This window comes from Myotis lucifugus, unplaced genomic scaffold (genome assembly GCF_000147115.1).
Source record: "Myotis lucifugus unplaced genomic scaffold, Myoluc2.0 scaffold_61, whole genome shotgun sequence".
Taxonomy (NCBI): domain Eukaryota; kingdom Metazoa; phylum Chordata; class Mammalia; order Chiroptera; family Vespertilionidae; genus Myotis; species Myotis lucifugus.
In genome coordinates, this window is record NW_005871109.1 from 2,661,577 (window position 1) to 2,689,317 (window position 27,741).

At 35.3% G+C, this 27,741-nt stretch overlaps 1 protein-coding gene across 8 annotated transcripts in view; it reads right to left on the bottom strand.

Annotated features, from left to right (window-relative positions):
• The window catches only part of USP47 (ubiquitin specific peptidase 47), a 96,269-nt gene that overhangs the window by 41,712 nt on the left and 26,816 nt on the right, over positions 1–27,741 (bottom strand). For 4 of the 8 annotated variants that reach the window (XM_023754532.1, XM_023754531.1, XM_023754530.1 and 1 more), the window contains 8 exons: positions 22,566–22,769; positions 19,106–19,219; positions 18,837–18,899; positions 17,496–17,634; positions 12,501–12,597; positions 8,121–8,266; positions 7,247–7,326; positions 4,298–4,447 (listed from right to left, as the gene is read on the bottom strand). In XM_023754532.1, the coding sequence (XP_023610300.1) occupies positions 4,298–4,447; positions 7,247–7,326; positions 8,121–8,266; positions 12,501–12,597; positions 17,496–17,634; positions 18,837–18,899; positions 19,106–19,219; positions 22,566–22,769 (993 nt within the window). The remainder of the gene's footprint in view (positions 1–4,297; positions 4,448–7,246; positions 7,327–8,120; positions 8,267–12,500; positions 12,598–17,495; positions 17,635–18,836; positions 18,900–19,105; positions 19,220–22,565; positions 22,770–27,741) is intronic. The other 4 variants (XM_006089607.3, XM_014456603.2, XM_023754534.1 and 1 more) reach the window with 3 other exon arrangements.

Sequence of the window (27,741 nt, forward strand, 5' to 3'; positions counted from 1 at the left end):
TATAACAATGTTCAAATCACCTGTTAAATCAGGGTGTATGTCTTATGATATAAACTTGTGTAAACACTTGAAATGCTTATGATTTTATGAATACTTATAAATTTAACAATTTTAAAGTTATAAATTTAACAATCATTCAAAACTTAAAAATAATCGTTAGCCCAGCCCATGTGGCTCGGTGGTTGAGTGTCAACTTATGAACCCAGTCAGGGCATATGCCCGGCTTGTGGGCTTGATCCCCAGTGCGGGGCATACAGGAAGCAGCCAATCAATGATTCTCTCTCATCAATGATGTTTCTATCTCTCCCTCTCCATTCCATTCTGAAATCAATTAAAAAATATTTTTAAAGCTCATTAAACTATATTTACTTATGAAACAAAACCTCTTTTACATAATCTGATCTTTCCAAAGACACTATATGGAACTGTACAGCTAAACCCATTTCAGACTTTTGAACACATATTGTTATAATAAACAGATATTTAAATATACTTACCCAATAATAGAATAAAAGTATCTTAATAGGAAATGACCTAGAACAGTGCCTGCCAGAGTAGGCAACTCAATAAATATGTTAAATGACAAAAGATACCCTTAAAATATAGTGTCTAAAATTTTACTGTTAAAAATGAAAAGTACCTCGCCTGTTAATGTCAAACCTATGAGGCGCTATCATTTTTATTTAGTTTGTGAAACAGGCTTTCACAATTAACCAATAAAAATTATGTATCTAATTTTTATGTATCATCATAATGTATTATGTATTCTAGACTATCTCCTTATAATACATTCTGAAATGTGCCTGGCAATATGCAGATTCAAGATTTCTTTGATCATAACATTCAGAAAGACTGGTTTTAATATAGACAGCTCTAATCAGTGAAAAATAAAAGGTTCTGATGATCTAAAAAAATCATTAAGAACAAATTTTTTAAAAATACTAATACAAACAACATTTCTGCTGATGCTAATTTTTTAGGAGTAGGAATCTATAACAATAAAAGGGTAATATGCTAATTAGACCGGACAGCCGGACATCCTTCCGGACGACCTTCCAGACAAAGCTGGGGCTGCAAGGGCCAAGACAAGCCGCTGTGACTGTGAGGGCCGAGCCCCTTGCACGAATTTCGTGCATCGGGCCTCTAGTAAAATATATAAAACAATAGGAAATTGAAACATATATTTTAGCATTCTCACACTCCGTCAACATCCCAAGGACATAAATGTTAATGTGACAAAGTAGAAATAGTCCTTAAATCACCTTAATCTAATGCAGTGCTACCCAAAATCTATTCCTCAGAATCTAAGTGTCCTTTGAAATATTAACAGATGTCCCACAGAGAAAGACAAGGCTAGGTTAAATACAGTTAAACAAATTTCCCTATTACAGGAATTCTCGGGACATTTAAAAAAAAATTTGTACCATGAACTTCACAAAAAGGATTATAGTTACTGAGTTTCCCAAATTTAATCAAAGATCTCCCAAACATCTATTAAATCCAGTGGGAGACTAGTATTGAACAAATTCAATCTGAGAGATAGAGAATGTCAGAGAACCCTTAAATACTGATGCCCTACTTGGCCAGGTAAAATGAAGACCAGAAATTTCATAAGTATCATAGTTATAATAACTAAAATATAATTCAACAAGGAAAATATTATGATGAAAAGTTTTTTTAATTGGAGGCAATTTCTCATACTTATTAGAAATAAGTCTATCAATCATGCTGAAAACTCCCATAAAAATTAATCATAGATATCGTAAGGATAAATTAGCTACATGTTAATTTTATTCATATTTTAATCTTAAACATTATTCTCAAATAATTTATTTGAACATGGAGATAACACAAGTCCATGTTTTAGATGATTAAAAGTAAAAAAGCTTCTATTTTAACAGAACCTCAAATGTAACTGTCTGAAATTAAATATTAGGTGTTATTCAACCTCACTGATATGAACAGAACATACTATAAACAGAACATATAACTGTCAATGTTGTGTGTGTGTCTATGTATGTATGTGTGATTGTATTTGTCTGTATGTGTGTGTGTGTGTGTGTGTGTGTGTATATATATATATACACACATATACACACACACACACACACACATATATATATATGTATATATATATATACACACACCAAAAAAAAGAATCCAAAATTAAAAGTTACAAAATAAATTTAAGAGTTCAATTCAAATTAAGGCCAAATATTATATATAGCCTTAATGAGATTTTACACTTCTCCTTTTAACTAGATTTTTACAATCCACATTTATATAATTCTTTTTAAACATATAAACTTAACAAAATACACAATGGCAAACAGTGATATAAAAATTATTTTAGATGCTGTGTGATGATTTCTGTGGATTAAGAAGTATAGGTTGTAAGTTTTGAATTCAGAAAATAATGGGAAGTCACTTACCTCTAACTAAAGTTCTCTGAAGGTAGTATCCTCCTTAGAACCCCTATCTTGGGTAGTTTCACCTGCTGTTATTTCCCTCAAGAGATTCCAGCAAAGTCTAGGAAGTTTTAAGTTGCCTTCTGCAAGCCCTATTAGCGCATGTGTGTTATAAACCTGCTCACATACTGCCTCATAGCTGTAGCTTCCAGTTCCCACTGAATCACCACCACCACCATCTGTGTTTTAAGGGAGGATACTACCTTTGGAGGATTCCACTTAGAAATGTGACTTTTTACACTCCTTCAAAAATATTCTCCAAATAGCTCCTCTGCTGTGTCTATAATGTACTTGAGAGTGGTGGCAATTCAGTAGGTAAATAAAGCATGACAAAAAAATTGCTAAGCAATTATATTTGCTGAATACTCAACACTGCAAAAGACAAATAAAACTAGCTTCCTCAGAATATATCAAAAAACTAAACTAAATGTATACGTGAAAAATCCCTTTTAAAAAATACTTTTGTAAACAAATTAGAAGAAATATTCTATATCACTTGGGCCTACCAAATATTTCCCTAGTATATTTTGCTCAAGAAATGCCAATATTTAAAAATGAGTTAGGAAAATAAACCATTGAAAGACAAGTGCTAACTAATTTCCAATGGTTTTTCAGTATGTCACTTCTAACGTAAACTGCCAAAATAAAGAAAAAGCAAAACAAAAATGAAAAACAAAACTAGTAACTCAAACCACAGCCAATCTCACATACCTAAAATGGTAGTTTACAAAGGGCACAAAATTTTTCAAATCTACTCAGGAAGTAAACTAAAAAACAGTGGAGGAAAGAAAGAAGACCTGATCTGCCACTATCCAGGAAAGGTCTTTTACTTTGGATTCCACTCATAAAATTCTGTAATGTCTTGCTGATCATTTTCTGATAGCCATATAAAAGTAGAAGAAAACAGCAAAGGGTATCAATTTTCCTAGAGACCAGAGGACTAAATCACACATGTAGCACTATTTTAAAGTATGAACTAGGTTTAAAAACACTGATTTTAGCTACGAGCCACTATCAGTTTGTTAGCATAAATAAGGCCCAAACAACATCATGATGAAATTCTTTTTCAGATGTATTAGTTAGCTCTGAAAGTTTCTCCTGGCTCATAATAGGTTCTAAATAAATGTTTCAGAATTCTCTCATTTTAAATATCAACGTAACTCCTTCTGTGACTCTCCTTTCACATAAGTAAACACACATAAGGATAAAATGCAATAATAATAACAAAATGCAATTAAGAAATGGTTAACAGGAAGACTAAGAAATCTTAATCTCCCACTTACATACTCAATATATAAATAAACTAACCATATATAGTTCTGATTCTTCAAATTATCTGTGCTTCTTAAATGCATAGATTTAAATTAAATTTTAGCATAGGAATGCTCCTTTAAAAATGTGGCCTCTGCTTATCATTAAACCAAAGGTTATTTTTCCAATTTTAAAAGTGTATGGAACAAAATGTCCCCAAAACAAAATGTACTTCTCAATGCAACAAAAGGTCACAAAATAGCATTTATGGAACAGATTGTTTAGAGGTAAAAAAAATAAATAAAGTGAAATAATCTAGTCAACTATCAGAAAGAATAAAACACTGAGCCATGAGGCAGTACATATGCATTTACTTTCCCTCATATACATGTATACATGCACTATTAGGACTCACTGAAGGGTCAAAAATCTTCTAGATCTTGCTAGTTTAAATGCAGGAATGATTAACAACCCAAGAAGGTGTATCTAGGATGATACTTACCTTATGAAAGATTATACCACTGTGCTATTATGTATTCTGTGTATGATACACAAGCAGTCAGCGGAAAGGTACACACCACACTAGCAAATGCTTGGCTGGACCCATAAGGTCGGATGACCAATGGAATATCAAGATATGTGTCGATTCTCCAGCCCTCATAACCACATTCCAGACATCTCACGTAGTCCTTCAGCTTGCCTTGATATAGTTCGTTTATAAGATCAGCCTAAAAATAAGAACATTTACATTTTAAAGTGTTCCTTAAAAATAATTTTTTTAAAAATGTGAAAACACAATTCATGCTTTTAAATATGAATTTCAAAAGGATATTCATTCTTACTGAAGTTTCAGAAAGCTTTAAGATTTGTCTAAAATTCTATTGAAAAAAAGTCAAGGCTTGATAAAAATCAACTAAAAATCAAAATTAGATTAACACTAATTTAAAAATCATGTACAAAAATTACCTATTTCAATTATCATATACTAGAGGCCTGGCGCACGAAATTCGTGCACGAGTAGGGTCCTTAGGACTGCCTGGTGATCAGGGATGATTGGGGCCTTCCAGCTGACGGCCGGGGCCTCCCTTCCCTGGCTGCCAGCCAGGGCCTTTCTTCGTACCACGCCACCCCCTGGTGGTCCGCAAGCGATCAAACTCCTGGTCTCCCAGTCGAACTCCCGAGGGGACCCTTTGCATATTAGCCTTTTACATATATAGAAGATTAAAAACCCCATCATTAAACAATGTTCTGTTGAAATCAGTTACCAATTTATTATACTATTAAGTGTCATATCTTTTCATTAGGCTGAAAATACATCCTAATCTATCACTTTAGGTACATTGATAATTACACAATTAAATAACTGGCTGTTTTTATAGCTTTACATATGCATATCACCACTCTCACAATAATATATTCATATTTTTAAAATAATATCTGCTAGCACAAACAAAACTTTTTAACTTTCAGTAACATATATAAAATTATTTTTAAGGAGGTTATAATTTTCTTTTAATGTACAGAAATTTTTTTAAAATCTTAAATTCCATCTCCCTTAAAATATCCTCACCTAAAATAATGGATCTCTTGCCTGGCCCAAAGAAGGCACATAACTCCCTAAGTAAGGAACCTCCCTCCATGTGAATATCTTGCCTCAAAATTCTAGTACCCAAACTTTGGAACTGAGCAGGAATGCCCCAGCTGCCCTTAATAAAAGTGTTAACCCATAGAGGGATGTAATAAGAAGAAGGGTAACTTCAGACTTATGAAGAAAAAAAGAGGCCACTAATACCATTTATATAAATTATTAAAATACAACCCCACAGGACTGTTTAGAGAAACTAGATCACTAAATAAACTTAACATATTTTCAAATCTCTTAAGAAGAAAGCACATTATAGTTTACCTCTCATAAATTTAAATCTCTTCTAATATCTAGGACTTAATAAGCCTTCAAACTAGGATCCACCTTCATTGTCTACTCTAATATTTAATGAAGTCTTCTTCATTCTCCTGTCCCAGTCATATTTGATTTTGTCTTCTCTATAATTCTGTAGTGGTTCAATCTAGTGTTTTTCAAACAGTTTCAATAGCAACCCACAGAAAGAAAGTAATTTTCATTGCAACCCAGTAATATAACTGTAACAAAAGTTACATAACAACACTTACCCTTACTTATGTGATGCTCTCTTATTTTCCATTCTATTCCTTTTTGTTTTGTTTTTAAGTGCTGGTGTATATTTACTAAACTGATTTCATAAACCATGAAGGGATCACAATCTAGTTTAAAACCTCTGGCCTAAGCCACCATAATAGTTTCAATGAGAAAACAGACCCTCCAGGCTGTTGTCCAGATTCTCTATGATCCTCTATCACTGCACCCAGTATAAATCCTCTGTGCTGAGTCCTCAGTCCCATCAGTTCAGCCTTACTCCTCATCCCAATGACATATCTAAGGTTTTTTCATTCTTCTAACCCATTCCTCCTTCCAGTGGATAAGAAAAATAGGGTCAGAACAACAAGGATCCTAAATGTCAAAAGCATATGACTATGGTCAAAAATAAGGTAACGCTTGATGAATATACTTTGTAACGTGCTACAGATTACAAGACATATGTTGTACTTAATGAATATCTGAAAATACTGTTCAAAAATCGTCTCCTTGCCCTAACCAGTTTGGCTCAGTGGATAGAGCGTTGGCCTGCGGACTCAAGGGTCCCAGGTTCAATTCCGGTCAAGGGCATGTACCTTGGTTGCGGGCACATCCCCAGTGGGGGGTGTGCAGGAGACAGCTAATCGATGTTTCTCTCTCATCAGTGCTTCTAACTCTCTATCCCTCTCCCCTCCTCTATAAAAAATCAATAAAATATATTTAAAAAAATCATCTCATTAAATCATGCATACCACATGTATGTATGCAGGTATGTATGCATACACACACACACACACACACACACACACACACACACACACACACACCACACTCATATACATAAGAATTATGTAGTTTTGCCGAAACCGGTTTGGCTCAGTGGATAGAGCGTCGGCCTGCGGACTGAAGGGTCCCAGGTTCGATTCCGGTCAAGGGCGTATACCTGGGTTGCGGGCACATCCCCAGTAGGGGGTGTGCAGGAGGCAGCTGATCGATGTTTCTCTCTCATCGATGTTTCTAACTCTCTATCTCTCTCCCTTCCTCTCTGTAAAAAATCAATAAAATATATTAAAAAAAAAAAGAATTATGTAGTTTTTAGCTAAAAAGAAACCTTCTACTAGAGAATAGAGCCCAACTTCATTATTATAAAGATGAGGAAACTGAGATCTACAGTGGTTTAATGAGAATTTTTATTATTTTTTATTAGGTTCTCAGTTAATGGCCAACTGAGAACCTAGTATTTTCAATTCCCCATTTAGTATTTTCACAACTGAACTATGAGCAAGCCAAAACATTTCAATGGAATAAAAATCCCTTTATGGTAATGAATGATTTATTAGAAAACACTCCCCTCAACTTGAGAGAGATGAATTACCTGTTCTGTTTGTTTCCATTTCTGTTCCAAAGCATCAAACATGACTCTGCACAGTTCTTGTACATCATGCTGCTGCCAAGCTATTTTAAGACAAAATTTAATTAAAATAGCAATATATTTAGTGTAATAAAATGCTAATTTGTTGTTTAAAGACGAATTTGTCAGAAACATGGAAAAGTCTACACAAACTGCTAAAAAAATACACATTATAGTCATGAAAAAGCAATTACAGTAAAGAATGAAGAGATCTCAACATTTACAGATAACATATGCTTTATGGTGCTATGTGTAATATTTGCTATTATTCTTTTTTTTTTTTTTTACTATAGAGTTAAGAAAAATCTAAGATGACAAATTTAAAAAATTTTAGTTTAAGTACACATAGAGTATAACCAAGTGTATTTTAGAGGAAATTTTTAATTAATAAAAAATTTAGCCCTGACCTATCTTGCTCAGTTAAGAGCATTGGTCCGAGGACCAAAGGGTCGAGGGGTTCAATTTCCAGTCATGCAAGTACCTCGTTAGCAGATTCAAACCCCTGCCCCATCAGGGGCAACCAATCGATGTGTCTCTTTCACATGAAAGTTTCTCTCCGCCCCCACCCCCCCCTTCCTCCGCTCTACTCTAAAAATCAATGGAAAAAATATTCTCACTCCTGGAGTGAGGATTTAAAAAAATACATAATAAAAAATTTATCCCTCAGAACTTAAATTTTAAAATAAGTTATTTTTAAATCCCAGCAAAAAGAGTGAAAATGTTTAAGGTAAAGTTAATTAAGTTCTTAATTTGTGTTATTTTGCTATTTGTTTATAATACTGTCTGCCAGAATTCCTTTGAATATTAGAAATATTTATCATTACAAGAGAATTAGTACCCTCACTACTATCCCATCCAAAGCTCCTTGTAACATCTGTCGTTTCAATTGCTCTCTTTTTGCTGGTTTGTAACAAAACAAAAAGCCTTTGTAGTTGGTATGGTATACTGGTCACTGGATCTTCTTCAGATTCTTCAAACTCCCACCTATTGAAAAGAAATGATTAAAAATTATTTATAAAATATTTTTATTTGTTAAAGCATAATTAATATTAACATCACAGTAATGTAAGATCATATATAGACTATGGATATTAACTGAAGCCATTAATACCTAATGAAATACTAGTCTTTCAAGAATTCATAAAATTCAGAGGAAATTTAGACATTAATAAGAAAAAAGACATTAGAAAGCAATATGAATGAAAGACAAAGCACATTTAAAAGTAATTGTTAAATTTAATCAAGACTTTTGTTCTAATTATTAATTCACAAAAAATACAGGGAATAGAACAATAATTAAATGACACTATGGCATTCAACCATCAAAATCCAAACTGTTGAAATTACAGGACAAATGAATATATATTTTCAAGAAATAAATTATAAGGGGGGGAAAAGATAGAAAGGGACTAAAAATAGATTAAGGGACTTATCAATCTATTTGAACAGATTTTTATAATTTAGGTGATATGATAGGGGTGAGCTTCCAAAAAATTAGAGTGGAGGATTACAGAATAAAAAAATTGATCATGAGTTGATAACATTCAAAACTGATGATAGGTACAGTTACATTCATAATAACATTTCACTATTTTTTAATGTTTGAAATTTTCCTTAATAAAATGTTTTAAAAATTAAGATAAAGTAATCCAGATTCGGTATTTATCCTCAATATACTTCTGATAAACATTACTCTAGCCCTAACTACAAGGACTGTCTCAATAAGAAGCAAATTCCTAATCAAAGAATTTAAGAGCTCATTGAAAAATAAGATTTGGTGGGATTAAAGTTTGTAATGTAGCCACAAAAGTCCTTAAAATAATTTATATACAATAAAATACAATGCCAAAGACAAAATTAAATAAGGATATATTAATGATTCTCTTTCTCTTCAGCTGGCAATAATATTATTACTTCCCACTTCCTCACTAGAACTTTCTTAGTTTCAGAGAAGGATGCAACATTTACTTTCCTGTAATGCAAGTTATATATATACTAAAAATCTTTCTCTTTTTCTTCTTCTTTTGGTATGTCCTTCTGTTAAAGTATTCAATACTTTGCTTATTTAGGGCTAAGAAATTGCAGTTCTGAGTCCTGTTCCTTTTTTTACACACAGAAGCTCCCTTCTGTTTGGAAGGTGTCAGTGGAATACATTTAACTTTTTTCTTCTCAAAGCTTCCTTGCAAACACCTCAAGTCATTATCACTTTTGTATATTCAAACCCTAGCGCTCTTTTATTCTTTTTCTCAATAGAAGGGATTTATACTTGACATTATGGGATCTAAAATTCCCCCAGTAGCTGTAAAAAAACAATGAAGTCAAAATACAGAATGCTTAAATTTCTTGCTAGAGAAATTCACTTAGTGGGGAGGAATTACTGTAATATACAACTGAATTCTCACCTGTTCTTTAGGCCTGGTATAAATACCTTAAAAAGGTGTTTGTTTGTTTTTTAAATATGTTTTTATTGATTTGAGAGAGAAAGGGAGAGGGAGAGATAGAAACATTGATGAGAAATATCAATCGGCTGCCTCCTGCACTTCATCTACTGGGGATCGAGCCCAAAACCCAGGCATATGCCCTGACTGGGAATCCAACCAGTGATCTCTTGGTTCATGGGTCAACACTCAATCACTGAGCCACCCTGGCCAGGCCTTAAAAAGTTTTTTCATCTCATTGGTACTTATTGTTACTCTTGTCACCTAAATTAGAAACTTTGGTGCCATATTTGATTCTTCCTTTTCCTTTATTCCTAAATAAAATTTGTGACTAAGTCATATCAGTTTTCAATATGAAATACCCACTGCCACCAACTTCATTTTGACCCTCATTTAACCATGTCTGGTTTAATAACAGATTCCTTCAGGGTTCCCAATCTTTCAAATCAATTCTGCATGCTGCAATATATAAGCTTTCCTAAAACAATGTATTTAATGCATCAGTTATATGCCTCAACATCTAAAGTGGTAGAGTCTCTGTTGGCTATCATATAACAAGTGAGGAAAATAAAGAAACAGAACCCTATCCTTTCATGCTAGTGCTACCCTGTCTGTAATGCAGCAAGGTCCAGCCTTTTTAGAGTCATCCTTTCTTTGGTTCGACATTATCAAACATCATCAGGCTCTCAGGCTTTGTTTCCCAACCGACAATAAACATCACTCTATTCTCACAATCCCCATGGCATTTGGCCTTCCTATTTAACCTTATGTCTCACTGCCCCCCCTCACCACTGGGTTCCAGTCACAATGGATTTGTGTTTCTAAAAGGCCTTTGCACTTGCAGTTCTGTGTTGAATGCTCTTCTTTCAGATCTTCACCGGACTGGCTCCTGTGAAGTCTAGTCACATGGTAGTTCCTTAGTATTCCCTGACTACCCCACCTCCTGACAGTTACTCTATCCACATAGCCCTGCTTTATTTTCTTCATGACATATATGACTATGCAAAAGAACTCATTTATATAAGCTGACTTGTGGTAGCTTGAAGGGAGGGACTTTGTCTTATTCACCACTGTCATTTCAGTGCTTAATACACAGTATGTACTCAATATATATTTGTTGAATGAGTAGACCTGGCTATGCTCTTAGTCTTCTCCACCATGCTATATATTTACAGACCACTTTCAAGGATTAGGAGTCGTGGTTAATCTCCTGGAATCCCCATTCTATGCACTACGTGCCAAAGCAGGCACATCACCAGACTGTTTAGTATGTTCTAGTTTGAATGGCAGGCTCGACTCCATATCTTAACCGCAACTTTTAGTACTCTGACAAAACTCCAATTATGCTACCTCTAGAAGACTCCTACGGCATATTATCCTTACTGGCATCAGCTACAGTACAGGCAGAATAGGGAAGGGATTCTGCTATCTACTGGGTGTGTACTTCTAGCATTGTGGCCTCTGGCAAAGTACTTAACCTCTCTGTGCCTTCAGTTACCTCCTTCGTAAAATGTGGATAATAACATTGTGTAATTCATACAGTTACCATAAGAATTAAATTAATCTATATGTAAAGTGCCCAGCACAGTGTCTGATGCAAACTAATAATAACTAACATTCAGAAAACACTTATTATTACTCATTTTTACTCTCGAAAGTCCCCCCATCTGTCTCTTATCTTCCCAACCTGGTTAAACCATACCTACCTTCATGACCCCAAATTCCACTTTCTACATTAAGCCATTTCTCCAAGTTTCCTTAATCACCCTGCTCACTAAACTCTCATGGTATTTAGCTATTCTTAAATGTTATTTAAACTATTTCATACATACACATGTTGCTTTTGTAAAGCAATCTGTCACTTACTCAAGAACAAAGACCTTATTTCTAACTCCATTTCTATCCACCAAGTGCCTATCATATAGACACTACTGGGTAACAAATACTTGCTGAATGAAAAAAAATGTCAACTTTTATAAGTAAATTGAGCTTACACATGAATGCAGCAGTAAAATAATGTTGTTTGAACAATATGACCAATATTAAAAGTTCCCAAAATACTTTAAATACATATTTATAATAATTTAAAAGATGTTACTCAAAAGTAACATGAAAATGGAAAGAAGTCAGTTTATTTGTACTTTAAAATGTCTTTGAAAAAATAAAAGTTATGTGTAACTTAAAGAAAACATACGCGGTGAGGATGTATTAAATGTATTATCATAGGCATTCATAAAAATAAATGCGTGACTTTAGGGTTTACTTACATATGGACTGCCTTCATAAAGCATTTTAAAATATCTGATGTATATACAGTCTTTTAAAAACACACACACACAAACATAAAACACAGAACAGTTGCTTTATATCTTAATTAGAAACAAAGTTTATAAGTTTAAAACTACAACTTTGCTTCTTAATTGAGAAGTGAGGGAAAGAAGTGGTTTACATATTCAGATTATCTCAAAAAGATAACATATTTCTTCATAAACGTGTTAAAGCTATAAAGGGAAGCTTATAAACAATAATTTATCCCAAATGTAAATCTCATCAATTGTATCTTTTGCTGTCTATGAACTTGATTCTCACTCCTCATAAGTTTTTCATATGCCAATCTCTCCTACAACGCTTTTCTTATATATTATTCTGATGTGTTTTATGAAGTGAAAAATGCCCCAAACTTTACAAGTAACTGTAAGAAGATAAATTTGATTTTATTCATTAAAAACTATATTTTAATTTCTAATCAGTTTTAGTTATAGAATTTTTAAAATACTTACTTATATAAGGCATTCCTAAATTCAGGAGTCATAAAAAGTGTTTGCAAAAGGCTATTCAAATAGCAAGTCATTGCCTGGTTTACTAATCCCACATAACCTTTAAAAAGAAAACACAAATATACATTAGTCAGCATTTATATTTAAAAAATAACAAAAAGAACTTAATAAGAATTTAATGCTCAGTATACTTGGAGAGGTTAAGGTTACTTAGTTGGAAATTATTTCCATTCTTTCAACAGCACCTAAGAAATATGTGCACTATGCAAACCTTGCTTCTCAGAAAGTCAGGATATTTTTTTATATGTCCAGAGATATACATGGATATTATGTAGCATTTAATAAAATTTTAAGAGAAATATGTTTAATATTATGTTTAATTGACATAAAAATAATCTAAAAGTTGTGGTTTAAAATGGAAAAGTACAGCCGAAACCGGTTTGGCTCAGTGGATAGAGCGTCGGCCTGCGGACTGAAAGGTCCCAGGTTCGATTCCGGTCAAGGGCATGTACCTGGGTTGTGGGCACATCCCCAGTAGGAGATGTGCAGGAGGCAGCTGATCAATGTTTCTCTCTCATCGATGTTTCTAACTCTCTATCTCTCTCCCTTCCTCTCTGTAAAAAATCAATAAAATATATTTTTAAAAAAAAATGGAAAAGTACAAACATATTCACTTTATCACACACGCCCAATGTAGGAAGACTGAACTGAACCAGTTATCTCTGTCATCAGGCCCTATAACCCAATTTCTACCAGGAATTAATAACATATGAGATAAACTCATTATATAAAACTCAGGATGACTTCGTTTATTTTAACATGCCCATAAAGTATGAGACTCTACAGATCAGCATTGCTATGCAAAGAGTAAGAAGAGAAGTAAGAGATGGAAATAGGAAAGATCAGAGGGAGGGAGAAGAGGAAAAGAAAAAAGGAGAAACTTATATGAACTTAAAATTTAAGCTGGTGAGGATTGTGTCCTGTTAGCTTGAAGCCACATGGAGGGAGTTCATTAAATATTCACAAGTGCTTTTCAAAAAAATAAAAGTATTTAGCTTTATATATCTAACTAGAGGCCCAGTGCACGACATTCATGCAAGAGTAGGCCTTCCTTCCCCCAGCTGCCAGCACCAGCTTCCCTCTGGCACCCGGGATCTGGGCTTCCCTCCAGCAGCCAGCAGGCACCCAGGACCTGGGCTTCCCTTGCAGCTCCGGCTTTGTCTGCAAAGTGGTCCAGAAGGACATCCAGTCTAATTAGCATATTATGCTTTTATTATTATAGATTAGATATGGCCACCACTGTTGAGAACATTTTTGTAACTTCTCTTTTGAAGTAGACTACAGGCCATTGATGAGATACACATAAGCAACAACATAAAAAATCTGTCTCATCATTTTAGTTATACCTCATTATTTGAGCAAAATGTGGAAAACACCTTGCTTATTAACTACATTTATTTACTTCAAGTTAATATTGAATGACTTGATTGTCTCAAAAGAAACAAATCCTTTCTCAAAAGATGCTGAAAGTGTTCACTAAAGCTTTTCAAATTACCTTTTCAATTTTCTAACAATTAGAAATTTCTAACTTCTCAGCTAAGGCTGTCTAGGATTTTTCCTTTTCTCCGTCTCCTTTGCCCAATTCCTCAACAGTCAAGGATAACCACTGTACCTACCCCTTTAAAACTACTATTATCCTTTGTGTACCTACAGACCAATCATGTATCATTTATTTTGATTTTGTTTCCCTTCCCTGGGCTTAAAAAAAAGGGGAGGTGGTAGAGGAGGGGGGTTAAGGGAAAGAGGAAGTAATAGCAATTCACTTTTGCCATCACTCATTATTTTGCCATTAGCAATAAAATAATATAAAAACCTATGGTTGTTTGTACTTGATTTAACACCATTTAAACAGAATGAACAATGTCTCACATGGATGTACTACTATTTTCTTAAAATATGAAGATTTTAGTGAGACAAGTTAAAAGTGCTACTGAATTAATATAAATCTTTTCTCATTATGCACTGTCTAAATCAATAAACTTCAAATGACAACTATCATCAAGTGGGTCTTATACTTGAAATAGTTGTGAATATTGTTAAGTATAAGCCAGTAAGGGGAAAGAATGTAAGAACATATGCAATTTTTTAGAGGACACATGCGGAAAGAAATCCTGAACAGAACCAATAGGTAATAAAGTAGAAATCAAACAGGCATACTCCTGGAGTAGATGAAAGAACCATTATTAAAGTAACTGCCCAAAGATAGATACGCATTTAAATAATGAAACATAACCAGTCACATAATTTCTAATCACCTATGGGGCCATCTCAGCCTTCAATCCACTCTTCATTCCTCAGAATTCATACCTTCCCATCCCCCAATCATTTTATATTTACAGTGGCTAGCTACGAAAGAAGAATTGGTAGGCAAAGAAGACAGGAAAGAATATGTTAAGTTCCCAAGCCCACTGCATTATAGAGAAATGTGTTCCTAGAGTCCTAAGTTGAAATCATGAGAGCATTATCCAATCAATACATTTTATACATGGTGACAAGATTTACAATAATTTCTTAAGGAAAATGGAAATTCAACAAAATAAGTGTTTTTAATTTAAATGTTATTTTTCAATTAGTTTACATTTAATATTATTTTGTATTAGAGGCCAGGTGCACGAAATTTGTGCACTGGGGCGGGGGGGTGGGGGGCTGTCCCTTAGCCCAGCCTGCACCCTCTCCAATCTGGGACCCTTGGGTGATGTCTGACTGCCAGTATAGGCCATTTTACAGTGTGAAAATGAATCTATTACATTTGTATAATCAGAGAGAAAACATTTTTAAAGTATGTTTTAGTCTTTAAGAATTTATGGGCATCAAAAAGCCATCCTATATAATAAAAGCCTAATATGCTAAGTGTCCAGTCATCCGTTCAACCCATCAAAGCATAATATGCTAATGATATGCTAAGGCCGCTCAACTGCTCACTATGATGTGCACTGATCACCAGGGGACAGACAGTCGACTGGTCAACCAGTCGCTATGACGTGTACTGACCACCAGGGGGCAGATGCTCCAACCGGTAGGTTAGCATGCCGCTGGGATCCGGCCAATCGGGACTGAGCGAGAGGGGCCAAACATGCCCTGGAGTCCTCCCGCAGTCCCTCCCTGGTTGGCCAACCTCCCGCGTCCCTCCCCGGCCTCGATCGTGCACTGTTGGGGTCCCTCAGCCTGACCTGTGCCCTCTCACAGTCTGGGACCCCTCAGGGGATGTTGGAGAGCTGGTTTCGGCCCAATCCCGCAGGCCAGGCCAAGGGACCCCACTGGTGCAAAATGCAATTTATCCAGCCTGCTCCAGAGCAGCTAAATCAGCATTGCTTTGAAACCTACATTTTTAACAAGTATCCCATCCCAAATGATTATGTAAGAACTAAAAATTTGAGAATCACTATTATCCTATATAATAAAAGGCTAACATGCAAATCAACCAAACAGCAGAATGACCAGTCACTATGATGTGCACTGACCACCAAGGGGCAGACGCTCAATGCAGGAGCCGGCCCCTGGTGGTCAGTGCGTTCCCACAGGGTGAGCGCCACTCAGCCAGAAGCCAGGCTCATGGCTGGGGAGCACAGTGGCGGTGGCGGCAGCACTAAGGATGTCTGACTGATGGCTCCCAGACTGGGAGAGGGCGCAGGCCAGGCTGAGGGATCCTCCCAAGTGCACGAACTGGGCCTCTAGTAAACAGTATAAAGAGAAACAGCTTTATTGTCTTCTATTGTCTGAAATGCAAGATAATTCTGCATTCCCTTTTATTCTTGGTAGTTTACTGCAAAAGTCCTACTGGTCCTAAGTCCAGCTTTTGCTGCAATTTCCAGAACAAATACACCATCTAGCCTACACAAATAGTTAGCGCTGAGAAAATTAGTCTACATCTTAACTAAAAATACAGTAAATGGAAGGTTACCAATCACATTCAAACAAAATGTGCAATGTAACTCTAAAGTTTTCTTTTTATACCAAATATTTGTATGTAATACTTAAAACCATCTCTATTTTGAAGTTCTAAGACTAAAGGTTCAAAAGCCATACCTAGCATTAACTAGCTGCAAAATCAAAGGCTTTTCTGTACTCCAGTTTCCATTTCTTTCAATATGAATAATATTATCTACGCAAAGTTTTATTGTAAGATGCAATGATGCAAAAGTATTTAAATTAAATTTTTAGGCAATTAACCAATTATATATAAAGGAATAGCCTTGGTATAAAAAAAGCAATTTCATAGCCAATAAATTTTAAAAAGTTAAAAATCTAGGTTTAATCATGTTTGGGAAAAAGTGAACAGAATTTTAAACTTACATGATCAATGTCAAATATATTATTAGGTTAAAATGAAAGATGACATAATCCTATATAATAAAAGGCTAATATGCAAATTGTCCTCTCGACCGAGAGTTTGACCTAGAGTTTCACTAGGGGGCAGGTCAGGTCCACCAACTGCCCGCGGTCCCTCCCCCAGGCTGGCCTCACCCCCAGCTCCCTCCCTGATCCAGGGTGGGGCCGGCCGGACCCCACCAGTGCACGAATCCGTGCACAGGGCCTCTAATAGATCTAGTAAAATAAGCCTGGTTTATCTGCATCAAAATGGATGTATCCCCTGTAGTCTATTCCAGTCCAAAAGATAGCAGAGACATTCCTTTACAGAGCAAGTCAGTATCAAAAATTTAAGATTAAATTTGAATACAAACTTACCAAAAATAAATCTTCCTTCAAAATACAAACTCAATATTTTTTACTTTATTACTAAATAGTGGCAATAACAAAACAGTAAAAACAACAATGGGTTGAGGAAAAGGGAAACTACATTCTTGTTCTAACTTTGCTTCTGTTAACTACTGATCTTACTCTGGGTCTCTGTTTTCTAATCCATAAAATGAGGGGATTAGGCTTGAGACTGCTCTTGAAATGCCCTGTATTTCATGAAAATACAACGATGAAGCTTACCAGTTTCTGATTTATTCAAAATGGATGAATAGGAGTAGCTTTGGCTGACATAATCACTGGTCGAGCCCACAGAACCTTCTCTTGGAAGTGGACCTATAAGTCTGTCATGCGCACTGTCATCCCCAGTACTGGAATCCTCCTAAAATACAGCATAATCAGTATTTACTAAATGGCAGAAGTGGCTAAAACAATAAAGAAAAGACGTACTAGTTGCTGAGGCAAAGAAAAAAGATGAGGCCTTACTATTATTTTTACCACCAAGACATTTAAAGGAGTGTATACCCTCAACTTTCCTGTAGGGAGGTTTGGACGATGCTTTTTAGAAAACACTTTGGAGAGTTGCTCATGTCTCCTTCCAAAGTTCTTACTTTCCCAATTTTCTTTAATTCTCTTTCAATTACATGAGAAAGAGACATTTTTGGTACTAATAAAGCAAAAGTACAGTTGTAAACTCCTTGATGACAGAGTCCATCGTTAATTTTTACATCATCCTTGCCAAGTAGACCTCGCAGGTAGAGGATACTCAGTAAGTATTGAATGAAATGAAGTTTCCTACTCTCTCCAACAAGAAATCTCCCATTAATGAGAAAAATGTCAAAAAGGATAAAAAAAATATAAAAATAGCACAAACAATTAAGACAAAGCTGAAGAGTAATTACTATGCATTTTAATACATAAATTCTCAAATTGTGAATCCAGAGGTTCCTAAATTTTTTAGTTGATTTCAATGTTGGACTAATCAAAATCTCACAATGTCATGAAAACAAATAATAACATTAAAGCAGATTAGAGAGCACATTCTGATATTGCTTCAGTATGGCTGCTCTATGTTTAATTATTACCTACTATCTAGAGAAGCATTCTAATTCATAATAGACTTCTAAGTGAAAAGCATCAAACAGAACTTTTCCTAAAGAAAGTTTCATTAAAGAGAAGGTTTCTGAAAAAGTCCATAAACTCTTGGAGCCTTCCTTTCTTTAGTCCATAAAATAGCAGTTAAATCACACCAGGTTTTCTCCTCAAATTGGAGTTACTGGGATCGTCTCTAAGGCTATTAGATCAGACAGAAAATCATATCAAAATATGAATTGGAGTAAACACTAAAAGAATAGAAATATATAAAATAATTTACAAACTAGTCATTCTCCCAAAGGCGGCAAGGAATGGGAGCGAAAATGGGACAGTAGAGAATTCTGAGGGTCTGTCCTTCTCCAAATTACCAACAAACCTGGAGCAAAACTGTCAAAGATTTACAGCAATCAAGCGAATGCTTAACCAGAGGAAAGGCCACTGAAATACAGTAGGCGATCTTTGTAGCATTTTAACTTATCCTAGACCTACCCCTGTCCCTGATGTCCTGGTGGTCTTGAAGATGGTAACCTGTGTTTCCAGCATGGCAACAGACTAAACAGACAAACAATAGTGCTATGGATGTCCAGAGTAACCATGTGAACATATACACTTATAACAAACCAACATAAAATAGAAAAGTAATTTATTATACATAAATTATAAAACATATCTCTCCTCCTCCTTTTGGAAAATTGCTTCCCAAGCAGTAGGTGACAGTGCACAAAAATCATGAATAGAGGGCTTTCTAAATAGTTTACCAGCATTATTTGAGGCTGTTCACCATCTTTATCTGTCAAATGTAGAAAATTCTTCTTTCCTGGCTCAAAATTAGCATCAAGAAGAGACTTGTCACTGGTATGATCTAGTGGAGCCTATGGACATAAAGTAAAATATCTCAGATTATGAAAAACATCAATTACAATAATAAAATAAAACATGTAATATGCAAATGGACACACATCTACAATTATTGGGCTCAACTAATTTTTTTAAAGGTTCTGGTGAATTCCACTAATCTATACTTGGAATTAACTCATTTACTCATGTATTGGAATGGCCAAGCCCAGTGACAGTGCATATACTAACTAGGTATCCCAGATGCTCCCATTCCCAATGTCTAAAAAACTGAAAAGAGAAAAAGTTAAGAACTAATGTAAAGTATTACACAAAGAAAGAATTAAAAACATTTGTGCTTTATGTTCTCTAAAATAGATGCAATATAGTATTTAATGGATTTTCATGAAAATTAACTAAAGACAATTTTATATAACTAAAAAACTAAAAATCATGTTTTTATATATGAATTATTGAGAATCCCCAGATAAGCAACACACTAAACAACCCAAAATAATTATGTAGTATAATAAAATGGGCACTTTTAGATAGCCCCTTTAAGGAAAATCCTCTCTTAGTAAATGATACCTATTTTAAGCCCACTGCCAGGATCCAAAGGATCCCAGGAGGATAAAAGTCATCACTCCTTTGAAAATTAAACACCTAACTCTTTTATCTGTTAGGGCAATTTCAATTCCAGCTGTCATTGTAATTCACTCTAGATAGTGATTGAGAGATAGAGCTCAACATGCTCCAAACCCTGCTCACCCACACACACTCCAGTCCATTGCTAAGAAAAATGAATGATGAAATGAACACTCTATTCTTTTGTTCTAAAACATTTTTGTTATAGTAAGAAATGTTTTTTAATGTTTTAAAGACATGGAAATGTTTCCTTAGAAGGACTTATTTTATGGAAAAGCCTTTATTTCTTAGGAAAGTAACATTTTATAAAAGTACAGGTATGTTAAGGACAAAAAAATTAACTTAAGTGATTTTTCCACTTGATATTTATGTGACTTCGGGCAAGTTAAAGTTAGTTCACTTCCCCAACACTCAGATGCCTCAGCTGTAATATGAAGCTATAACACCACCTACCTTTTAAAATGGTTGTAAGGATTAAGTAAGATTATATTTGTATAGAACCTAGTGTTAGAACAATGCTAGGTACCTAGTGAGTGCAAAATAAATGTTAAGGAAATAAAATAAACTATATAATCTATTTCTTATCTTTGGCTCTAGAAATCCTTGAGAAAAACAGGAGATAGAAAACCTGAAGCTAAGAGAAGCCACATAGAAAGAGGAAAGGTATCTTTGGGTCCCTTACATTCCCTGGCAGGGAATAAAAGATCAGATGATATAGCTCGAATATATAGGGGTTTTACCTCAATAAATGTGTCTATGTGTACAAAATGGTGAGTAGCTAAATGGGCTAGGTTTTCAGAGAAGCATACATCTAGCATTGTGCAGTAAACAGGTGAAAGTTTACTTGTAGACTGTAGAGTAGGCAAATATATAAATTGAGTACTTAAGATCAGCCATAGCTGAAGAAAGAGAAATAGTAATCCTGACTCAGAGCTATATGAAGCTATGTAGATGTTAATTTAATAAACACTTTTTGAGTACCTAAGGGGAATATCTATAGAGGATACAAAATTAATACTATGAGATCCTAGCCATCAAAATACATTCTACCAAATGGAAGGACACAAATGAATAACACCTACAATAAGAAGAGACTAATAAGTGGCACAGCAGAAGAAAATATGGAATAGGAGGAAAAAGAGAAAGATATTACTTTTAAAGTTGCATGAGGAAACATCAAGTAAGGCTTCTTCTTAAATGTGAAATACAAACAGGGCTTGGGTAGGCATATATGACAGTATAGACTATCCTTTAAACCAGCAGTGGGGAACGTCCAGCTCAAGGGCTGTATAAGGCGTGAGAAATCATTTGGTCTGGCCCCGTCAAGGCATTAGGCATTAAATGTTGGATCAAATACAGCAGGCTAATTTTTAAGTTGATAATTTTGTTTGGCCCTCGAATGATGTTATAAATATCCAAATGGCCCTTGGCCCAAAAAGGTTCCCCATCACTGCTTGAAACTGAAAAAGAGGCAACACTAGAAGTTACATGGTTAATGGAGTATTCCGAGTTTTAGATTAAATATTATTTCTCTTTGTATACTTTGTGGGACTACCAATTTCAGAAGAAAAATTTGACTAAGTTAAAATATTAGTTCTGTATTTTAAAAAAAACAAATATATTACAGAATAGAAAGCAAAATATCATGAATTTTAAAGGTAACATCAAATACCTTGTATTCTTCTATGGAGCCAATCAAAACTATGCCCTCCAAATACCAACAGGAGACACATTTAATTTCATTTGCCATTACAGGTATTTCCTGGAAAACTTAAGAGTAGCCATAGCATAGGACGAAAAGAGGTAATATAAACAAAAACATGGACATGGAAAATTGTGTTAAGAAAATAAATTAGTTCATTATTTGGGAGTTAAATTACAAAGACTTAAAGGACCAACCATAGCTTGTCTGATTTTTAATGGCGGACAGTGAACAGTCACTGAAGATTTCTAAACTGAAAGGTGACACGAGTGCTAGAATTTAAAATAACTAAAGATAATTCTCAAAGTAGTATGCAGAATGAATTTGGACTGAGAGATAGGAAATAAAAAAGATTATTTAGAATACTATTCTAATGGTGCAGTTAGAGCCAACTCCATAGTCTCATTTACACTCTCCATGCAAAACTGATCAATGCCTCCTCTTTGTACTCATGGCAAATTTATAACATAGTATTTAAAACATGTTAGTGTAATTATTTGTTGATACATCTATCTTTACAACTGGACTGTGAGAACCTTGAAGTAGACATCATGTTACCACCAAACTTCCTGATCAGGGGCCTATCACTCTATCTGGTACATAATAATCTGTTAACATTGGTGTGTATATCCTTTCAGTCATTTCTCTTTCTATATACACTCTTTTCTTCTTTTCCAAAAATTAGATTATAAAATACATAATTTTATATCATGTTTTTCATTAAAAAATACAAAAGGAACATCATTCCATTCAGTAAATATTGAAAGTGTTCTGTAGTTGACACAATATGATAGTCATCTTACATGAATAAAAAACTGATGGTGCTAACTTTAGGATAAGCAAATACTGAATCCAGAATGAAGGCAAAGAGATGAAGAGGGATACAAGTATTGAGTGGCACATGGGCTCTTAATATTACAGTTTTGCTTATATTAAAAAGGGCTCCAGGATTAAATATAGTCATTTATAACAACAATAATAATTATGATGATATTATTAGCCACTTAAAAGAAGATGCTTTAAGTCTAGGGTTTTACCATATCAGCAGTATTGATTCCATTTCCCCACACCAAATCAAAGGTTCCATTTATGTAGCCTACTTTGTTGGCTACATCTTCAAAGAGCTTTCTGAGTGGAGTAGAAGCTGGTAAATTTAAAGTGATCCGTTCATTCACTGTCTTTGAATTAGTAATATCTTGTATTATACATAAGACTCTAGGTTCTTCAGCAGCATTTTCTATCTGAAATTTAAAAAGCACACACAAGTATTATTTATCTTTATAGCCTAATTTTTCTATGATTAAATGTTTTTTAAAAATTCCACAAATATTATTTTGTTTGTTCTAGTATTACTATTTTATGTCTGAAACAATCTAATGGATATGTCAAATATATAAAGCACCATATTTGTTTGTTTTGGAAAAACTGGGGCATCTTTAAAAATAAACAGTCATTCTTGTAGATATTTGCTTTTACCTTTTAAGGATATAAATCAGTGGTCCACAAACTATGAAGACAGTATACTTAAGCAATTTTCAATTGAAAATAACAAAAATCTGATCTTTAAAAATGTTTCATTACCTTGCTAGTCAAATCAAACATGTGTAAGTCTCCTGAAGAAATAGTAAGGGGAACTGTGTAGAAATGCAGTGAGGATTGTTTAAGATTGCAAAATCCATAACTAAGGGATATAGGCAACCAGGCCTCCAGACCTTTATGATACTGTACCCATAGACCAGATGTCCAAAAAGTCCATTATTAATGTATTGGGAGCTGACAAGCTTATCCAAACAAATCAGCCAGCAGAGGGAGAAGTTTAAAAAGAAAAACATTTTTTTAATTACCAATAAAGAAAGTTAAGGTCACGAATTCTCCATCCTCATTTCTCAGTAATTACCAAGACAAAGAATTTAAAGGACATTTTCTCAAAGAAGCTATGTCCCCCTCAAGCTATTGAAGAACACTGATTTTCTTTACCATTTTCCACAGGGTAATAGGCTATATTGGATACTTGTGGAAGAAGTTCTTTCTCTCCTCTCCTAAAATGCCCAAGTCAATGAATGGCACCTTCACTGATCTGGTGAAACCAAAGAGCTGAACATTTTTCTTGTATTCTTCCTCCTCTTCACCTCACACTATCACCAAAATTTTATTCTTTCTCTTTATTTCTGCTTGCAATCAGAATCTTACACTGAGATGATGGCAATAGCTTCCTGAGAAATTTAACTTTTCCAATGTCATCCTCCTTCAACCCAGAATAGTATTTTAATATGCAAATTTGATTATGTAAATATTGTGCTTTCCATCAAAGTAAAATGCAGCAGTTATTTAACTGGAGGACCTCTCACTATCCCCATGACAGGCTTTTTAGAATTATGAACTGTACAAACTGGTACTGTATGCAAGAACTTATTTCTTTTCTTCCTTTTTACAATATAACCTCTCGTTACTTCTATATTATCCATCTATATATATAAACCAAATGACTGAACGACTAGACGACTGATCACTATGACATGCACTGACCACCAAGGGGCAGACGCTCAACACATGGGCTGCTCCCTGGTGGTCAGTGCGCTCCCACAGCAGGAGTGCCTCTCAGCTGACCAATGGGTGCCAGATGCAGGGTTCACCGCTGGCAAGTGCAGCTGCGGCGGCACAAGCCTCTCCTGCCTCCGTGGCAGCAGGCGCAGCGGGGCTGGGATGTGCAGGAGCAATAAGGCGCCCAGCCCGGGCTCAGGCTCCTCCCTGGCCACCTGCTGCTTCACACACTACTACATCCCTCCGGGGATGTCGGATCGCGAGAGGGCGCAGGCCAGGCTGAGGGAGCCCACCGGTGCACAAATCCGTGCACTGGTCCTCAAGTTTTTATATAAGAACTATTATTATCATTGGCTAGTATCAAAGAGAGAATAGCCACAAGGTTTGTTTGCTTGTTCGATGGGATGATACAATTATTTGTTCTGCTATATATAATTTTGGGTTTGCAAAAGATTACTGAAGTTAAGTTTAATCCAATTATTTCAGAACAAAAATAAGTTGTTATAAAATAAGTACAATGTTTAAAACAGATTGGCTAATGATATATTTCAGACACATCAAAATAATTACCAACAATAACCCATTTAAAAGGGAAAAGAACAATACATTTCTATAAATATACAAAAAAAGCATTACTAATATACTTCTCAGAAAGGAAAAAAGCTTTACTTATAAACTTAAGGTGTCATATTGAACATGTAAAGAATTATTTTACACATTTCAACCCAAAACTGAGAACCACAAAGTGGACCTTTTAAAGAACTGGTTTACAATAAAAGAGTGAGCAACTAAATTTCAACTATAAAGGTCCACTTTTACAGTTTCAATAGTATACTTCAGAAGTAGGTTCAAGTTTTCAAGGTATAAAATATATGGTGGCCAGATTTTCAAAGCTTCAGATAAGTTGGAGTTGATCGTCCAAGGAAGATGACCCTAAGAATTCAGAAATCAGAAGTGCTGACACAGCATTAAGAATGGTGATGTGGCAACATCAAATAGCCAGACATTAATAGTTCCTAGTTTTCCCCCTAAATACATGAGCACAAGGTACGGGCACTCCAGCCTCCTCACCTTTCACCCCAAAAATATGGGGAAATTATCCCCAAATGAATCTTATCTGAAGACATAAATGTACAATAGTAAACAAAATTTAATCCCATGTATGTCTTTTATTCTTTTTAATGACAAAAGCTCCTTTCTATTCATTGCATATAAGTAATTTTGCTCCATTTTTTAAAAAATAGAGAGTTTAAAGGAAAAAGTGAAAATCACCTGTTAATCCCATAACACAAGAGATAATTATTAACGTTTTGGTGTATATCCTAGAAATAGTTTTCCTACACACACACACACACACTCCTACGCTTTATAAACACAAACACTGGTTAGAATATAAATGCTACTTTGTAATTTCTTTCTTTACTTATAAATATATCATGTAATCTTTCCCGATCAAAAAATTTAAACTCATCATTATAATAGCTGAATAATATTTTATTACATGAATTAATAATTTGTTCCATCAATTCCATTTTACTGACTCTTAGGCTGGACTTTATTACACTTTTAGAGATAATTTTGTGATGAATATCTATATAACACTTTGTGTACTTTTGTTTCCTTAAAATTCCTACAAGCAGAATTTTTGAGTCAATCATATTTTATTCTTAAATTCAATTCTAGGATAATTTAAACAAACAAAACTCTCTGCTCTTCTTTAAAGCTCTAATATAGTCACTTGTAAATTATATGATTTTATACCCAACCTTCTGGCCCATTGTTTATTACTAATTTAATTTAATATGTGGTTAACATCCATGAACTGAATCTAAATTTTTTATATTACTATTGCCAACACTAATCACAGTTCCCAATCCCTACCTCCCAATTTGGTAACTGATAAAAATTTTTTTCAATTATAGGATACCATCAATAAAGTATACCAATAATTTTATAATAGCTTTTAAACAACTCTATAATATTATATTATACATGCTGATTTAAAAAACATTTAAATGTAAAATGGTATTTTTTAGAATTAGAAAAATAAAGTAGATTTCTTCTTAATTTCTTTGGAGTTCTAACCCTGATTGATCCTACTTAAGGAGGGGAGGAGGGGGAAGAAGTACTGCCATGGAGGAGGGGGAAGAAGTACTGCCATCTTGATGTGAATTAAAAGATAGCTAAAAAATTTTTGCCATTCTTTTTCGTTTTTTTCTTTCTCCTCTTCCCATGCATATGAGCTGGCCTTGTGACCAGCTAGGACCAACAGAATGTGACAGAAGTAATACTGTGCGGGACCTAAAGAAAGCAGCAGCTTCTGCTTTTGAACTTCTAGGAACATTTCCTCTTCTAAGCCAGTCACCACAAAAGAAATCCAGTTAGCCTGGAACCACCATGCTGTGAGGAAGCCCTAACAATCCACACATAGAGAAAGTGGCCAGTTAGTGAAGCACTGAGGTGTCTGATATGTGAAAAAAGCCTTCTTGTATATTCCATCCAAAGCCAGCCACCAGCCAAATGGAGCCAAGTAATGATCTCAACATGTAAAGTAAAGTAACTGACCAGCTGAGCCTTTGCTCAAATCCAATCTCATAGGATTGTGAGCAAATAAACTAGTTGTTTCAAGCACTAAATTTTGGGGTAAGCCATTCCATAGCAGTAGATAACAAAAACGCACCTATATATATTTAAGCACAGGCAAGCTCTAGTTGGGAAGGGTGGTGACGGTGATGTTGTTAAGGGGGTTAAGGAGGACGGTGGCCATTTAAGCACTAAAGCCAATATTAAAATAAGATATCTGAGGACAGAACATAATTTATGAAAGGAAGCACAATTTTTGAGTCAAAAGAGTTCTATGATGAATAAGAGGAAACAGACAAGAGAAAAATGAGTGCCAAGTTTTAGAAAAATCTAAAGAATGCTCCATTAGGGAAAACATCCTATCTAATAAAAGAGAAACATGGTAATTAGCCGTACATCCGCTACCCTTCCTATTGGCTAATCAGGGCGATATGCAAATTAACTGCCAGCCAAGATGGCGGCCGACAGCCATGCACTGAAGCGAACAGGGAGGCTTGCTTGCTCCAGTGACGGCGGACTCCAACGTTCCCCGCATGACTTGCCTGCCTCTCAGCTGCAACTCTAAGCAACTATGTTGCAAATATAGAAGCTAAACAAAACCCCAGAAACCTGCTTTAGTCAGCCGGGCTTCAGCCAGCCGGACCGCAACATTGTATCAAATACAGAAGGTAAACAAAGGCCAGAAACCTGCTTTCAGCAGCCGAAGCCTCAGAGCTAAACTGGCCCAGAATAAAAAAAAAAGAAAAAGAAAAAAAGGAGCGGTTGGGAGCTTCAGTCACCCGCCAGACTGAAAACGGCCCTCAGCCCCTCAGCCAGACTGGCCAGGCACCCCAGTGGGGACCCCCACCCTGATCCAGGACACCCTTCAGGGCAAACCAGCCAGCCCCCACCCGTGCCCCAGGCCTCTATTCTATATAGTAAAAGGGTAATATGCCTCCCGGCACCGGGATCAGCGTGACAGGGGGCAGCGCCCAAACCCCCTGATCGCCCTGCGGCTCTGTGTGTGACAGGGGGGCGGGGGCCACAACCTCCCTATCCGGCCCTGCTCTGTTCGTGACAAGGGGAAGGTGCCCAACCCCCTGATCAGCC